The 18,302-nt window shown below is 35.6% G+C and overlaps 1 protein-coding gene across 1 annotated transcript in view; it reads right to left on the reverse strand.

Moving 5' to 3' along the window:
* Positions 1-456: 456 nt before the first annotated feature.
* The window catches only part of LOC129249061 (AT-rich binding protein-like), a 74,650-nt gene continuing 56,804 nt past the window's right edge, over positions 457-18,302 (reverse strand). Inside the window, exon 2 of the mRNA XM_054888721.1 lies at positions 457-628. Coding sequence (XP_054744696.1) covers positions 457-628 — 172 coding nt within the window. The remainder of the gene's footprint in view (positions 629-18,302) is intronic.

Below are 18,302 nucleotides of genomic sequence, written 5' to 3' on the forward strand. Positions count from 1 at the left end.
CATTGCACATTTTTCATATTCAACCAACAGCTATGGCAACTCAATCTACTATTGCAACGGTATTACAGCAGCAAACTCCATTCTTCTTCTTCTTGGTGGTTGCCACAGAAATTTGCCTGCCACCAAGTTTTCGCTTGCCGGCCACTGGCGTCAATGCTGTACACACAGCCTAAGCTACTGTTATTTTGCGGCAAGAAAGAACGACTACCAGTATTACAGGACCATCTTTTGTTACGGCTGGTATTGTTGTGGTTGTTATTGTGAGCCAGTAGCGGTGGCAGCGATCGCCTCAGTAGCAACAGCTTCGATTATCTTAATTTGCGTGCGAAAGTTTCAAGTCAAGCGCGAGGAGCGCAATAAGAAATACAAACTTCAGTAGCTACAAAAACAGTGCAGCAGCAACAACAGCGACACTTGAAAAAAAAATGAATTACAACAACTACACAAACAAAATAGTCAGTTTAATGCTTTGGCAGTCGCCACTCGCCACTCGAATTTTTCCCATGACTTGGTACGGCGGCTGGACGCTGCTGCGGCAACATGCGTGCCAACGCTTTTGCTGCGGGTGATGTTGTTGCTATATCGGTTATTGCTACTGCTCCAGCTTAGTATAGCATTGTTGCTGCAACTGGTGGCAATTAGTTGAAGACAAGTTGAACTAATTCGTTTTGCCTTTGGCTCTTCGGACCTACGGCAACGGCGGCGGCGACGGCACCTTCGACTGCCACAGCTTCGCCAATCTTGCGTTTTGTTTTTTCTATTTCATGTTTTACGCTTGTGTTTTTATTTAATGTTTTTCGTGTACATTTACTGTTTACGGCAAATTGAAGGTTTTTTCCAGCCTAGAAATCTGTTTGTGTGCATTTTTAGTGATTTTCTGCGGCATTTTACACGCATTCACCGTTTTATCGGTATTTTGCCGGTGATTTGGCCAATTTAGTTGCTAGGAAAACTTGCAGAAAAACTAACATGTGAAGTGGTGGCAAATGCGTGCATGTTGCATGTTGCAGCTGTCAATTGCCTGCAGGCAATGTACCGTTTCATTTTGTTTTTCTAAAATTTGTTTGTATGGATTTGTTTTGCTCTGATTTGTTTTTATACACCTGAGTGGCGTTTAGTGGGTGTGGTAGAAATTAGAAATGTGTAAAATGGCTGCCTTTAGCTTTACCTTAAATAGCGCAGGATCAACTTAAAGGGGGAATTAAACAAAAGACTTAAGACACGAACTTTATAGTGTGCTGAAGCGTGAATAAAATCATTGCTTTTCTGTTTTTGTATATAATTTAGAATTAGATGAGCTTAAGGAAGAATTTCAATAGGACACACAATTTTACGTTGGTTCATTTATTTAGTGTTTCGTGTTTAGTGAATCGTTATTTCGACTTAAGTATGAAGTCATCTTCGAGGTCCAATGGCTATGTCTGGTTGATTTTTATGCAAACCACTTTAAAATTGTGCGTTTTAATTACATTTCGGTTTATTGAAAATTTCAACTTATTGGAAATAAAATGTGAAATGAAATCAACAAATTCGAGCGAAAGTAAAGAAATGATAGAATACAAAAATTAGTCAATCAGGAAATACGAAAGAATCGAGCATAAAAATTTATTTATCGTTACTTCGTGGAGTCCCATAACCTGCCTACAACTTAATATAAACAGATCTTTTCCATCTTTCTTTCTTAAAATATCATTCCACGTTCCACACTTTCTATTCTATTACACAGCTCTCGTCTCGCTACTTCGAATGAGATCTCCGACATGATTATTATTTTTATCTCAAAGCTTTTAATTCTAAGTCATACAATGGGCACAAAGGATCTTGAGGTCGAATGGCAAACCTCATTTCTTGGTGTAGTTTTCTATCGCTGTTTTAGCTCTGATTTTAGTGCTCCGTATATCCTGTAAACGTCTCTAGTTCAATCCAAATTTGAATAAGCGGTAGTTATTTGGAGTCCCTATTTTGATGGACATATTAAAAGACTTGACACACCCAAAACCTGTATTTTACCTCACCCTATGATCTCTGATTGATACCATCGTATAGCTCAAGATATAAGCTAATTAACTTAAAGTCCATAAACTGCAGGATACCAATTATCTTCATCTCATTTGCCTTTAATACTGCTAGTTGTATAATTTACTGGCACCTTCTCAACTTTGTCTTCGGAACAATAATTTTTTTTATTGAATTTGATAGCACAACTCCAAAGAGCTCCACTTTACAGACCTTTAAGAAATCTCAAAATTCTCAAACAATATAACCTTTGACTTAGTTTCTTCTAAGTCTGACTTTTTAATATCTCGAAATGAGTTTTACAGTTAATTTGGATCAAATAAATTCAATATGTAAACATACATTTCTGTGAAAGAAAAAAATTTTGGGTGCATTAATTCTCATTTCCACTTCCGCTCCTAAAGGGTTTTTTAATAAGGGCGGGTAGATGTTGAAATGGAATAAAATGGCGTTTGCTGTGTGGCACGTAGCGCCGTCCTGCTGGAACCACATGTCGTCTAGGTCCATATGGTTCAATATGGGCCATAAGAAATTGGAAGGGCCACCACGTCTACCGAAAAATGGGCGCAATGCACGCAACGTTTGCGTTAATGAACACTCATTTTGATAATAAAGTTTTATCATTTGAACGTGCTGTTCAATCGTGTAACTTGCCATGATGATTTGGTATAAACAACTGAATAATAAACAAAAGATTTGACAGATGTCACCAAAACAAAATGGCTGCGACAGGGCACCAAAATCGACCCGCGCCAATTGAAAAACCTTTTATTTTATTTCCGCCTCATATTAGCTCTATTTCTGATCATTTTTGCTTCATTTGCGCTTTATATGCCAGTGATTTTCGTTGCTAGCCCTCACCAAGCTTCTAGTTTGCCCTACTTTTATTCACTTCTGGTTCTTGTAATTCGCGTTTCCGGTCATTTCCGCTTGCTGTCAATATGATATATAGGGGATTTTTATGCTGCTACAACTTAAATCATTCTTCATTATGATGAATAGTCCATATCCGCTTCATATCAGCCCTATTTCTGATCATTTCTGCTTTAGTTCCAAGTGATTTTTGTTGCTAGCCCTCACCGGGCTAATTTGCCTCACTTTTGTTCATTTCCGGTTATTGTAACACCCATTTCCGGTCATTTCCGCTTACTGTGAATCTCAGTTTGGATTCATGTTGGCTTATTGTCCACATCCACCTTAATTTTTCCTAATAAATTCTTACTTACTTAATAAATAGATAAATTTTTCAATGATGTTTTTTATTTAAATGACAACGAACTCTTGCATTGTCTATGTAGTCTGGCTATGTCATATTGTTGCTTACGCTTCACATTTCATCGTAATGAGGTTAAGATATGAACATGGTTTGGAGAAATTATTAAAAAATAATAATAAAGATAGATAGTGAGTGCTATAGTGGATACATTCGAGTCAACATATTCACTATTCAATATTCTGTTTAAGTCACAGAAAACGCATCCATCGAAGTATCGTAAAGCCTGTCATTCTCTTCTTTATCATGATAGAGAAGCAAGCTTCCTGAGATAGGCACTGAGACTTAATGATATTTCTAACAAAAGGATCGATGTTTTTCAATTCATATGGAACTTGCAATGAAATTTATAAACAATCCTGTAGTGCTACTGTACTAACGATTTCCAAGAATTTCAAGATAACTTATTTTAGATTGGACACTCTCGGAGACAGATAACCCGTGCATTGAAACTGACTCGGAAATATAGTACACAAATGGGTTAAAGCTTATGGATTGTAGGACTGGTGCGGTTGCCTTGCGCCGAACTTTAAAGATCGATACCCATAGGCGGTTATCCCACAGCCTTTTCAACGAAATACCATGAATGTTAAGACTTCTGTGACAGAAAATGTATTCCGAAAGGCACAATACATAAGTTTTGTACACCAGAGAGCTGAAAGGTGCACACAGGTTAGCCAATCTCAAAGTGTGTAGGGCTTACCGTACAGCCTCCGGCAGCGGAAACAACGTAGCGTCGCCACGAGCAGGGGGATCGGGATAGGAATATACTAGCAGAAACACACAATGATGAACGGCAATGACAGTGGGACACACCATAAAGCGGAAGATGAACACACTCCTGCATAGACTTGCGAATCTGGAAGAAAGGGAAACATGGGAAACTGAATTCCTTTCTGGTCATGGGTGTGGCATACTATAACTGCACCAATTTAAACATGTCAGCAACTCTACTGCCAATTCTCTGTCAGAATGCGTGCGGATAACGGAACCGCGGAGACTGGTCGAACGAGAACTGAACTGAAGAACGAGCGCATATGAACTCGTTCGACAAATGTTCTTTTCATCCGAAAAGTGGAAAGCAGGAGGCAATTTGTGACATAAAATCAGTAATGATAAGACTGCGGCAGGGTGATCAAGCTACACGAGCCAGTGACGTAACAAGAAGTTAAATTGTCTGCACTGAGAAGGAAAGCCTTCAATTTGGGTCCGGCGGCGAGTTGACAGGAATAAGTGTTGGGGGTGGTTTTATCCGTAGGCGCTTTGTGAATCGCATGCTTATAGCACAGGATATAAGTATCTTTAGAATATTTAACCTTTAGATCAGCATACCATAAAAAAACACTATTTTGTTTAAACACTGTTTTGTTCCATTTTCAGAACATAAAGGTTATAATGGTATTGAACGAGATCAAACGCTATTCAAAAATCCATGGACCGGATAATAACAATAATCATTGGGTTAGTGGCGGATTTGAAGTCCACTTTGAACCTAAAATAATATAGAAGACTTACTTACACCCTTTGCCAAGACGTTTCGCTTTAAAATGCCATATATTCGGACTTTGATACCCATTATGAGTTGACAAGAATGCGCCGTCCACCTGACGCTATCACTTAATTTAGTATACCTGCGAAACTCATACGGCTATCTAGAATGCTATTGAATTGACTATTAACTCCATCAAAATTGAGAAAGGCCTGTCTGCGACATTCGAAAGAGAACAAGAACTCACTTTTTCTACAATCGCTGGACCACTTCATTAAAGGTATGATACTGCAGGCGTACGCGGACGATATTGTTACCGTTGCCCCTCTTCGTGAGTCATATGTGCGGGTTTCTCTACCTTAGCGAAAGATGCGCAAAAATAGAGTCAATGGTGAAGGAGGACAAACCCAAATATCTCGAGGTAACACCTAAAAATTCTTTTCGTATTGAAACACAAGTCCCTGTTGGCAGTTTTAATTTTAAGTTGTTTGATATTCTAAATTTTTAAGTTTTAGTTTCAAAGTTTTGGATGACTTTGTGTGCTTAAAAATAAGAACAAACAGCCCTGACTGCACATTTACAAAGTCCGTGAGAAAACTACTGTCTTCCTTTAGATTTCCTTTTTACAGTGTGAGTAAGTTTACAATTCTGTGACTTGTGGCTATACCAAAAGAGTTTTTATAAATATGTTACGTTTTCCTACTATATATCAGTATATATCACATATTATCGTTTCTTAGCTGCTTTTTGCGCAATCTGACAAAAAGTACGATTTCTCTAAACATCTAAGAGATAAATTTGTTATCACAAGATTGAGTTCCAATTTTGAAATCTAAGTATACTAATAAAAAATATATATTACATTCTTTGTAAATCCATTTGTGATCGGTAAGGTGCTTAAATTAAACTACGTTATAACTACTCATTGCAGTTATTTAGTTTACGTGCGTTGGAACCTCGAATTACTCTAGTAACGAAGTCGATTTAATTACTAAGCGCGATTATTTTCATGTTCGCTCACAGGCGCCATTTTACCAATCCAGCTGCTGATAAACACTAACTTAAAACATAACTATAAAAAACGCGACTTGTTTTTATTGCCTCAAGCATTAATTAACCAAAAATGGTGAACGTGCCAACGAAACGTTTACAAGCCGACGCAATGCCATTGGTCAAGTAAGCTTCAGCGGTCGTCAAGCTTCGCTGGCGAAAGTCGTAAAAGCAACGAAGAAAATAATGAACAACGAACGAAGAGCAATGATTAGTGGACATAAAGCATAAAAATCTAAAAGAAAACTAACAAAAGAAAAAGTAGTAAATAAAGAGCAACAAAAGCAACAACAAACGACAATAGTGTCATTAAAGCGAATGGAGTTGTAAGAAAAGCGGCCAATAAAGCGACAGCGATTTTAATGAGAAAGAGAAGTAAGAAACACACACATGTTGGTAATACATGTATGTATATACAGATGTATGACGTACAACAACTGCTACGAAGCAGCAAGAGCAAGAACTAATTTGGACATCGGCGAAAGCAGTCAACTGCTTATTGCAAAGCAGGCACAATGTAATATATAAAAATAAACTAAAAGCGACTTTGTAAGGTTGACGAATGGGCGAGCTGAAAAGCCCAAAATAAAATCCAACAACAGCGCTGACAAATCAGACAATACATTAGTTATGAGAGAGGTGTTACAGCAGCTACATTACAGCCAAGGTGAAGCAAATAAGGGAGAAGCACAATAACAATGGTGACAAACTTAACGAATAGCGGAACTGAAAAGGCAAATGCGTGAACCTGTAATGACTTAGCAAGTGTGATGGGGAAAGAGAGGCACAAGAGAGGAGCTGAAAAAATGATAAATAGAATTAGTGACGCCTGCAGAAAAGAATGGATATTTAAATTAATTTATAATTAAATGAAGTAAAATCAACTGAAAAGAAAGCAAAGGAAGGGGAGGCTGTTAAGTGAAAAAAGTGGAAGAAATTAAATGAAATAAAATAAAATATAGTGATGAATTAAATAAATGAATAAATAAAATTAACAAAATAAATTTTATTTATGCATTTTGTAAATAAATAAATATAATATTATATCTAATATAAATATAACAAAACACAACAACAAATAAATTAAAATTAAAATTAAATAAAACAAAAATGAGAAAGAATTGAAAAGTGAAGTAAAACAAAAGAAATTAAGCAAAATAAATAAATAAATAAATAGAACAAATTATAAAAAAATTAAGTAAAACAAAATAAAATGAAGCCAAATAAAAATAATAATGAATCAAAATGAACTTAAACAAAATAAAATAAAATAAATAGAATGAAATAAAAAAAAATAAAAAGTTAAGTAAAACAGAATAAAATGATAAATAAAATAAATATAATAAATTATAGGTTAGGTAAAGTTAAGTTAGTCAGGTTGCTTCTCTAAGACAAGACACTCAGTGGCCCTAAGGTCCACTTATATAATATTTTTATACATATATTTAATTGTAATCTTTGTACCTGTTATAAATTATTGGCTTCTGTCGCCAATTCAAGTAAATCACTCTTTTTTTGGGATGCAATAAATAAATAAAATAAAATAAAATAAAATAAAATAAAACAAGCTTTGCAGCTTTGGCCATAGAGCTTAAACGGATGTACAAAGTGAGGGAAGTGAATATAATACCAATAATTATATCTTCCACTGGATTAGTGCCTAAACATTTAGAAAAAAACTTGAAGAAGTATGACTGCCAACACCTCTTAGAAGACATGCAGAAGTCGACCATACTGGACACATGTGCAATAGTTCGTAGGTTTTTAAATATTTAAGCAATAGCAATCGCATGGGCGTAGAACTTGGACTACGCTCCACCAGAGCACAATCCCTTGAAAATTTTATCCGGGATGTGTAATCTCCGGCAATAGCCGAGATGGATTAAGCTCAAATAAAATAAAATAAAATAAAATAAAATAAAATAAAATAAAATAAAATAAAATAAAATAAAATAAAATAAAATAAAATAAAATAAAATAAAATAAAATAAAATAAAATAAAATAAAATAAAATAAAATAAAATAAAATAAAATAAAATAAAATAAAATAAAATAAAATAAAATAAAATAAAATAAAATAAAATAAAATAAAATAAAATAAAATAAAATAAAATAAAATAAAATAAAATAAAATAAAATAAAATAAAATAAAATAAAATAAAATAACATAAAATGAAATAAAAAAGTAATGCAATGATGAAAGCTAAATAAAATCTAAATGAAATAAGATGAGACGAGATAAAGTTAAAAAAAGAATTAGGGTAAAACAAAATGTAAGGGAAATGCAGTTAAATAATATAAAATTAAAGAATTGAAATTAATTAAACTGAACCAAAGTAAATTAAATTTAATTAAATTAATTCCTTATGTAGCAATTTCCAAATCACCAAAATGTTATATTTGATAAGATAAGAAACAGTTTTAATTGCCCCACTTCCGAACGGCAGCCACGCTCCAGCCCATTCGGCTATGGTGGCGGGTAATATATTTGCATATACATTGAAACTTCCCTTAACCCCTAACCATTCACTGTCAGTCAGCTTTTGCCAGTCGAAGAGAAGCTAATTTCAATTTTGACGCCTTTTGTTCCAATAAAGAATGAGAGGATTTTGTAATTATATATATTCCGAAAAATGTCCACACAAAGGAAGAGTCCGGCTAAGAGTTGAGTCCGTTAATAGAGATTACGCTGTATGTATGTTTTTCAAAAAGTGCATTATTTAAGTCATTCGGACTTTTCAAATTTGTGAAAACCCTTTCTTTGTTTTATCAATTTCGTTGGATATATTTGTATATATAAACTAATTTTTAATGCTTATACACGCCCATATTTTATTTTTGCTTTCATTTTTTTTTAATTTTATGTGAATTTATTAAATTTTTTGTGACACATCGTCAATAGACGCTTCCGCCAAAAACTGCTAATTAACACCTAGAAAATTTGGTATATAAATGCACCTGTTCCAAAATATATTGCCTCACGTGGCAGAAGCGTGGATGTACAAGAGAATTGAAAAACGTACATAGATACATACAAACATATAGATGCATAAGCTTCATTTACGTCAATTTGTGTTTATGTTTGATTAGAAATGTGTGAAGTAGTAATAAATACGGATGTTTACATAGAAGTTTAGATTTTGATAGTCTGTCACATACATCTGTCAATGTGTTAAACGTCACAACACAGGAATCATTGATGGGCACCTGTTTAGTGAAACTTTTATTTACATACCGATAGTAGTGGATAAAGGGTAGGTCAGTTGTTGTGCTAACGTGTTAGAAGTCATAATCATAGTTGCACATATTTTGGGAAATATCAAGGAGATACACATATATGTATGTACTTATGAAACTAAAAATTAGAAATTTTTTTTTATCTGAATATTCTTTGGGTTAGCAAATTTTTTAATTCTCCCTTTCACCGACAACCGATTTTTATGGCTTTTTTGCCACTGCAGTTGAGGTATCAGTTTTTTCAGTTCCACAGTTTCAAGATCAACAAATACCAAAGAAAAAGCACTACGTGACGTCATCAGAGCACAAAATTGTAAATTTTTATGTACAGGAGAACCCAGTTACTGACTTTCTTGACTTTTTTTATCATTAAATAAATTAACCCAAATATGCTGACAATTGAATTTTGTCTTGAACTTTCTTCTGATTACTCGCCAATTATATGTATATTACTAAGAATCAAATATCCACCACAACAAATGCTAAACCGACCACTTTACAATCATCGTACAGACTGGAATGCGCTAAGTGTTTATCGAATTATACTTAGACTCAAAAGTATCGTTGAAAATAATCGATGAAATTGAGACAAGACTATTAAGTCAATTATTAAGTCTACACCCTCTTGACCAATTAAGGTAATGAACGATTACATCCCTAGCTTGATAAAAAAGAAACCAAATCCAAAAATTAAGCTAAGAAAGAAGAGGGAGACAATAAGATTTACAGACGACAAAAAAAGCTCAGCAAATTGGGAAAAGCGATAAGAGATATACTTCAAAAGGAGAAAAATAAAAAAATTAACCATTTACCTTAAATATATTGAAGCAAAAAAACCTCAAACTACACATTTTGGAAGGCGACAAAAATGGTGGGAGCTACACTACATTTACCGCCAATAAGAACAGGAAATGGAAAATGGGCCCGAACCTCTTCAGAAAAAGCAACTGTCTTAGCTCAACATTTTAAAGTTACATTTGAAAACAATAATAACAACATTAATCTCACTGATACAGCAAACAAGGATCAGATACAAATTAAAAAAAAAATCACACAACAAACAATAAAAACTCTAAAGAACAATAAATCGCCTGGATACAATTAAATTTTAGAAGCAATTATGAAGCAAATGCCTGACAAGGCATTAATTCTTCTAAGAAATATTTTCAACGTTGCTATAAACCAAAAATATTACCCTAGAACCTGGATAGTAGTTGAAATTATTGCAATCCTAAAACCAGACAAAAACGCTACATTACCTCATCATATCGACCAATCAGCTTGCTACCTATAATCTTAAAAATATTTGAAAAACTACTTTATGATACCCCAACACCAATTTGGATTTAGACGAAATCATTCAACAATCCAGCAAGTTCATAGAGTGGTTCATAAAATGAATGATGACTTGAATAAACAAAGTGTGCATGCCAATATACCTCGACGTAACCAAAGCTTTTGACAAAGTATGGCACTCTGGGTTGCTAAGAATTACATCCAAAACAGGAAATTCTATTTCAAGTACAATGAAGCATCTTCAGACATCCAACCCATGAAGGCGGGCATTCCTCAAGGCAGTGTCTTAGGACCAACGTTGTATCTTTTCTATACGGCTGATCTACCGGTACCGAAGTCAAAAGACAGCAAGTTTGCAAAATTTGCAGATGACACAGTCCAAATGGTATCTTATAATAATACAAAACTCGCAAAACAAAATCTACAAAATGAGTTAAATGTGACATTAAACTGGTTAAAAAATGGAACATCGATATTAACACAGATAAAACAATACAAGTAAACTACAAAAACTGAAGGACAACCACCGAACCAATTACGGTTGGCAATTCCGACGTGCACATTGACACCAAAGCAAAATATCTTGACATATCGATCGACTCAAAATTAAACTGGTAGGAGCACATAATGAACAAACGTAATGAATAAAAACGAAATGAGAACGAAAAATCGTTTCAAGAAATTGTACTGGCTGTTTGGACCTCAATCCAAATTATCACTGCAAAATATAGTACTTATACTTGTACATCGAACGACAATTGTCTAGCTCTGGAAATATGGAATCGAGGTTTGGGGCACTGCTGCAGAAAGTAATCTAAGCAAACTACAACGAGTCCAGTCCAAAATACTTAGGACCATGACTCATGGATCTGGGTACATATCTAATGCAGATATTCATTGCAACCTTACTACTGATGGGACAATACAAAGCGCTAGCAGAAGTCATATCAGCAGACTATTGACGCACAAAATCATGTGATAAGAAGGCTCCCAAATAAAGAGAAATCTACCCAACGTCGGCTAAACCGTCAAATACCAACATACCTTGCAAAATCTATGTAGTTATGGTCAGCCAATCGCATTTGTCACTGCTTGTTAGTCACTCGTTTTAAATGCTATGTATATTATATTTCGGGTTGGTACCTGACTACCATTCGGAATTCAGAGAGCACATAGGTTCGAGTCTCGGTGAAGCACTAAAATGAAGACAAACATTTTTCTAATAGCGGTCGCCCCTTGGCAGACAATGGCAAACCTTCGAGTGTGTTTCTGCCATGAAAAAGCTCCTCATATAAAATATCTGCCGTTCGGGGTTGACTTATAACTGTAGGTCCCTCCATTTGTGGAACAACATCAAGACGCACACCACAAATAGGGGGAGGAGCTCGGCCAAACACCCAAAAAGGGTGTACGCCCGAATTATATATATATATATATATATAGAATATATATACGAGGCGTGTTTTTAAAGTAAGTACCGTTGCGGTCGCGGTTTAGCGCATGCGTCTCGTGTAGCTATATCTGTTGGGAAGTCACAAACGCCATTATGGAACCATTCCATCGTGTACATCTGTTTGCGTGATTTTAAAATGCCTCCACCTATTGAGAATCCCGATGACTGTGAAGTGTTTGCTGTATGTAATACGGTTTCTCTGTGCTCAAGGCTTGAAATCAGTTGACATTCATCATCAAATCAGTGAAGTGTATGGTGAATGCATTATGAATGATGGAATGGTGCGGAAATGAGTTAAGGCCTTTAAAGATGGCCGCAAAAACATTCATGTTAAAAAACGAAAAGGGAGGCCTTCAGTTATTACCGATGAACTGATTCAAAAAGTGGACTGACTGTAAAGTGAAAGAGAACAGACGATTCAAGATTTCGTCATTAGCTGAAACGTTTCCTGCTGTCTCACGAAGTGTTATTTAAGAAATTGTGTCCGAACGTTTAAATTATTGGGGCACCGCCATTTCGATGATGACAAAGTGATAACGATTGTGAAGCAGTGGTTGTCTAATCAGGCGGCAATCTTCTTTGACGATGGCATACAAAAGCTGGTCCCAAGATACGATAAATGCCTCAATAGTAATGGGAATTATGTAGAAAAGTGGTGTAAAGTATGACCTTTTAAGTGAATAAATTATTTTTGGAAAGAATTTACTTGTTGTTTTTTTATGTCAAACCGATACGTACTCGTATATTATATTTCTTCTAAATGAGCTTGGAGACATCGGCCCTCAATATCACTCTCATTCCATCTCATTTTAATTTAAATTACTTATTGTCTAACGGCAGATGTAGTATTTTAAGGAAGCAAATAAAAAAAAATAAAAAAAAGTTCCACACTAGTTTTAGCTAACAACGCCGTCATCTACCTGTATAAGACACATATCGTGTGAGTGACCAGAGGTTCGTGCTAGTGGCCGTAAAAAACTTATTTTAAGAGGAATTCTCAATTACAAATTTTAAATTTATAGATTATAGGATTCACTGTGAAAAAACAAGTGCAGTTTATTGGAGAATTTGTGTGAAAATTTCGTAAGCGCATTGATAGCAACATGACGTTGCCATCTCTTACTGAATTAACAGCTGCGTTTTCTTTACGCAATTATGTGTATGCGCTTCAAATTTGTATGAAGCAATAAGCTCACAATTTTAGCTGCAAAGAAAATCGGTGCTTCCAAGTTTCATTATGTAGTTTTCATCATATTTTTGCAGTCTGCTATATCGACCGTAAATGCTAAACGAAATTTCAACAGATGTCACGTAAATTGATTGTTATACGAGATAAAAGTTCTGAATTTTCAAAACAATTAAGATACATGCGCAAGGTGGCGCAAATTTAATCACTCTATCGAAGATTTATAATTTTTTTCAAATGACGTCGCACGTCAATCATCTTTGATACTTGTGAACTAGGCAGTGCAGTAAACAAGCAGACAAGCAATGGAAAGATTAAAATAAAAATTATCAAATCACTTTTGTTATTTAGAAAGAAAGTTCTTCGAAAACATATGTAATAGGTATCTTTTCAAACGACTCTGATTTATTGAGTAATTATAAATGGAATAGCATAAGACTTAAATTATATTTGTGTTTTCGTTTAAACTTCCGCTCATCAACTGAATAGTCCATCTCCGCCTGTGTGGTGTCTTAGTCTGTCGATTGTGTCGACAGGTTGCCGGCAGTATTTGGCTGGCATGTTTTAGTTCTTAATTCACTTCAATAAATATTTATTTAATATTTGTTGAACAAGGCAGTCAAATGTTTTTACGCATTATAGACAATTGGCGATGTATGGTTGTGTTTTTTTTTTGTAAGCGTAGGCAAATCTTTATATATAAAAATGAATGTTTGTCTGTATGTCATCGATGAACTCAAAAACTACTGCACTGATTATTGTAAAAATTGGTATATATATGTATTTTTCCACGGAGAAGGTTTGTAGAATATGCTCATTGATGTCACTCGCCACCAGGCGGCGCTGTGGAGTAGCAACTTCTGCGCCGTGCAACCGATTGTCATGAAAATCAGTATGACCATGTATTGTTACACAGAGGAAACGAATATGATGTATTCATAGATGTAACATAGATTTTGATTGAAGACATTTGGTTGACAATCGCTACCAAGGCATTGGTGCAATTGGGAATGCCTGCTTCAAACCGACCTGGAAACAACCTTTTGAATCGTGATTTGCAACGAGAAACACACTATGATTCTGACGAACTGGAGACATTTGTTAGAACAAATCTTCCGCAGTTGATTCCAGAACAACGCATTGCGTTGGACAGAATTATGCGTGCAATCACAGAACAAAGCGGTGGACTATTTTTTATAGATGCGCCCGGTGGTACAGGCAAGACTTTTCTTCTTTCACTAATTTTGGCAACCATACGATCACAAAATTATATTACACTGGCTATTGCATCATCTGGAATTGCGGCAACTCTTTTGGATGGTGGCCGAACAGCGCAACTCCCGCTGAAGACTTAATGCATGTCTTAAATCATCAGTTCTATGACGTCATTTACAACAACAACGGGATGCATCGGCTGGAAATTTTGCAAAACCATTATTGGATATTGGAAATGGGCGGATGGAAATTGATAAATCTAGACAATGCACCCTGGCAGCAAACTTCTGTAAGATCACAGAAAGCATCGACGAATTGGTGCAAAAAGTTTTCCCAAACATTGCACAAACCTACAAAAACCATCAGTGGCTCAGTACGCGTGCTATATTAGCAGCCAAAAACATCGATGTCAATACCATCAACTTCACCATTCAGCATGGAATACCCAGTGAAACGACAACATATAAGTCCATCGATACTGTGGAGAATCAAGACAAGGTTGACAACTATCCAACTGAATTCTTGAATTCGCTTGATTTGCCAGGCATGCCGCCGCACGTTCTTACATTGAAAATTGGCGTACCCATCATTCTTTTTCAAAACATAAATCCACCACGACTTTGCAACAGAACCAGACTCTCAGTCAAGAAAATAATGAACAATGTTATCAAGGCAACAATTTTGAATGGAAAATTCAAAGGTGAAGACGTACTGTTGCCACGTATCCCAATGATCCCGATAGATATGCCATTCGAATTCAAACGTTTACAGTTCCCGGGCCGACTCGCTTTCGTACTGAGTATTAACAAAGCACAAGGACAATCATTACACGTGTGGGGATTAGATTTGGAGAATCCATGCTTCTCACATGGACAGCTCTATGTGGCTTGTTGACGTGTCGGAAAACCTTCTGATTTATTCGTCTACGCACCAGATGGAAATACAAGAAACATTGTGAATCCCACAGCATTTCAATAAACATCGAAATGAAACTAAACTTTGTAATGTCACAATTTTTTCGAAATAAACCAAATCAATGAAATAGTTTAGAATGAATTGAATATTTGTGTACTGATTTTTCTTTAAAGTTATTTTTCTTAAATTTATTTAAGTTGTTGGCGTAGCAACGTGCGCCGGGTATAGCTAGTACCTATATACATATGTCTATGGGTCTATAAAGGTCTAGGAATAGCCCTGCCGTAGCCGAATGGGTTGGTGCGTGATTACCATTCGGAATTCACAGAGAGGTCGTTGGTTCGAATCTCGGTGAAAGCAAAATTAATAAAAACATTTTTCTAATAGCGGTCGCCCCTCGGCAGGCAACGGCAAACCTCCGAGTGTACTTCTACCATGAAAAAGCTCCTCATAAAAATATCTGCCGTTTGGAGTCGGCTTGAAACTGTAGGTCCCTCCATTTGTGGAACAACATCAAGACGCACACCACAAATAGGAGGAGGAGCTCGGCCAAACACCTATTATTATATTTATTAATAGCCCTGATTTTTTTCTTTCAAAGTTTATGTGCGCTGATTGTCCACAGAAGGTTAAGCGCTGAAAATGAGACGAAATTAAACAACTAAAGGGTATTATTTTATATGAGTTCGCAAAAAATCCTCGAAAAGTTTCTCCTCATAAGTTCTTTTACCTGTCTATAACGCTATAAATAAATTGAAATCTATATCAATAGCTATTTTAAACTTTAGTATAAATTTATAACCTTCAAAACGTGCCACTTTTTCAATTCTTTGCTGGCACATATAGCCATATGTGTGTATGTTTCCAATTGCAATCAGATTCCATAAATAAAATGACGCTCCAGTGTTTGCGCATATCCAATGCTTACTACCTTGAAAGCAAATTGTGCGCCTAGTCTCTAAAAGGAGTACTCCGGGACTAGTTTTCATGAAGTAATATTAGGTATTAATTTGAAAATTTGGAATCACTTATTCAAAGTTTGGGCCTTTTTCGTAAAAAACGTAAATAACGATTTTACTCACACATGCCGACAATGACATCATTTGACTACAGCTTCAGCTTTTGAAGGCGCTATTTAGGGTCCGCTCTCGGGCATAATACTTCAATTAAAAAAAAACAAACACAACTTAAATATCAAAATCAACAAAGCACTTTGAAAATAGAAAATAATAAAAATGATGTTTTTTTTATCAGTGCCAAGATTTCATTTCCAGTCCTCAAGTGTGGCACATCAATGCAATAAACCACCGGCTATTGCAATAAGTGAGCCAAATTTCAGTTTTGTTTTGCATAGATACAAATTTCGAATTTCGAGAGCGGCTAGTCACTTTCGTACCCGTTCGGTTAGAAAGGGTACAATTTGTCTCTTCATAGGACAAGATCGCACAAAAAGGAACAATTTATTCCATATGAAGAAATCAAAAGTTTAAGTAGTCGCATGTTCCTTTGTGAATGATCCTGGACACATCCGGTACAAGTCGCATTTCTTGCGGGGTTACTAGCAGCCACCGCCATCAGTGCCATTACTGCAGCAAATATTTACCAAATAAATTATCGGTTAACAGAAATTGGTGCAGCAATGCAGTCGATGGAAAGCCAAGACTAACAAATACACACACACGCATACATGCATACATATTTATGGTCCAGAGTCGCGCTTGAAGTTCGTTACACTGTTAAAATGAATTTCACTAAGCGCGCAGTAACAATAACAATAAATTTTCGAAAAAAATAAAAATAAAAAAAATAAAAGAAACAACAGCAGTGACAACAACTATACAACACTTGAAAGTAGCAGCAGCTATAACAATAACAACAAGTGTAGCATTCTGTTGCTCTATCGTAGATTTGTTTTTCTATTCCTGTTGTAGTTGCGTTGCACTTGCTGCTCTTATTTCTTATTATTGTTATTGTTGTTGGAACAGCTTAAAGGTGTTAATGAAATTAGCAGCAAAAATAGCGGCTATGCCCGTTGTTACCGCTCACCAACCGCTGCTGCTGCTACTGCTGATCCCCTTACTGGCCACTAGTCTTTGCAGCCAGGCATCACAAAGTGTAAACATTTAATTTTATTGTACACACAGTTCTGGTGTTTAACCTTTGGAGCTTTGGAGCGCATGCGCGCGCATTGTCTTCGGTAATTGCTCCGTTTTGCTCAGCGACGTCAGCAGCAGCACTTCCACAGCAGTTACACTAAATAAAAAAATAAATAAACAACAACAATTACTTGAATGCACTGCAATACAAGTACAACTCCACTGCTGAATTTCTATTTACAAGCCATTCCCTCTGCCTGTTTTGTGCAAAGGTACCCATCCTGCATTCAAATGAAAATCATCGTTTGCTCGGTCGACCTATTGCTGCGTTGCATTTTTGTTTTTGTTTTTTTTTTTTGGTGTTAATTGATAAAATTAACACAACAGCTGCCGCGCTTTTGGAATTTCTTCACACTTCGCATGCCGCTGTAGCATCAAGCAACGAGAAACCGTCGATAAATGGCAACAAGTGCGCTTCCAACCAATAGCCTCCGCCCGCTAAAGATTCATCCATTGCTATGTCGCCTTTGCGGTGTCATTGCCGCCTCGTGCTCTGCTTAAGCTGGCCTGTGGTCCATTGACTAGCCGCTGACATTGTTATTTCCATGCTATCTGCTACCTTTTGAATTTTACACAAATATTTGTTGTAGTTCATTTCACATTCGTTTTTTTTTTCTTCTCTTTTATTCGGAGATACTAATTTCTATTTGTGTTAAATTTCTCCATTTAATTAGTGTAATTAAGTATTTAGAGCGCATTTGGCACATTTTTTTCTTACCATATCTTTTTGTATTTTTAACATTTACTATTTTTAGTTCAAACATTTTTTTTTCTTTCCTGAGTTAATAAACAAAAATAAAAAACAACATAACTTTAAACTACAACACATATTTGTTTGGGAAATTCAAAACGGTTTCGATCAGATTTTATTGGTTCATACACAGGTACGTAATATCCCCAATATAGAACGAAGGTTGTTGGCGGCCAAACTGCTGTGGATCATCACAATGCCGGTCGATGCACATCGGTAATTTTATGTCTGCTAACAAGTCAGTTGATTCAATTTCTTTCATATA

Source organism: Anastrepha obliqua, chromosome 1 (assembly GCF_027943255.1).
Source record: "Anastrepha obliqua isolate idAnaObli1 chromosome 1, idAnaObli1_1.0, whole genome shotgun sequence".
NCBI classification, from domain to species: Eukaryota; Metazoa; Arthropoda; class Insecta; order Diptera; family Tephritidae; genus Anastrepha; species Anastrepha obliqua.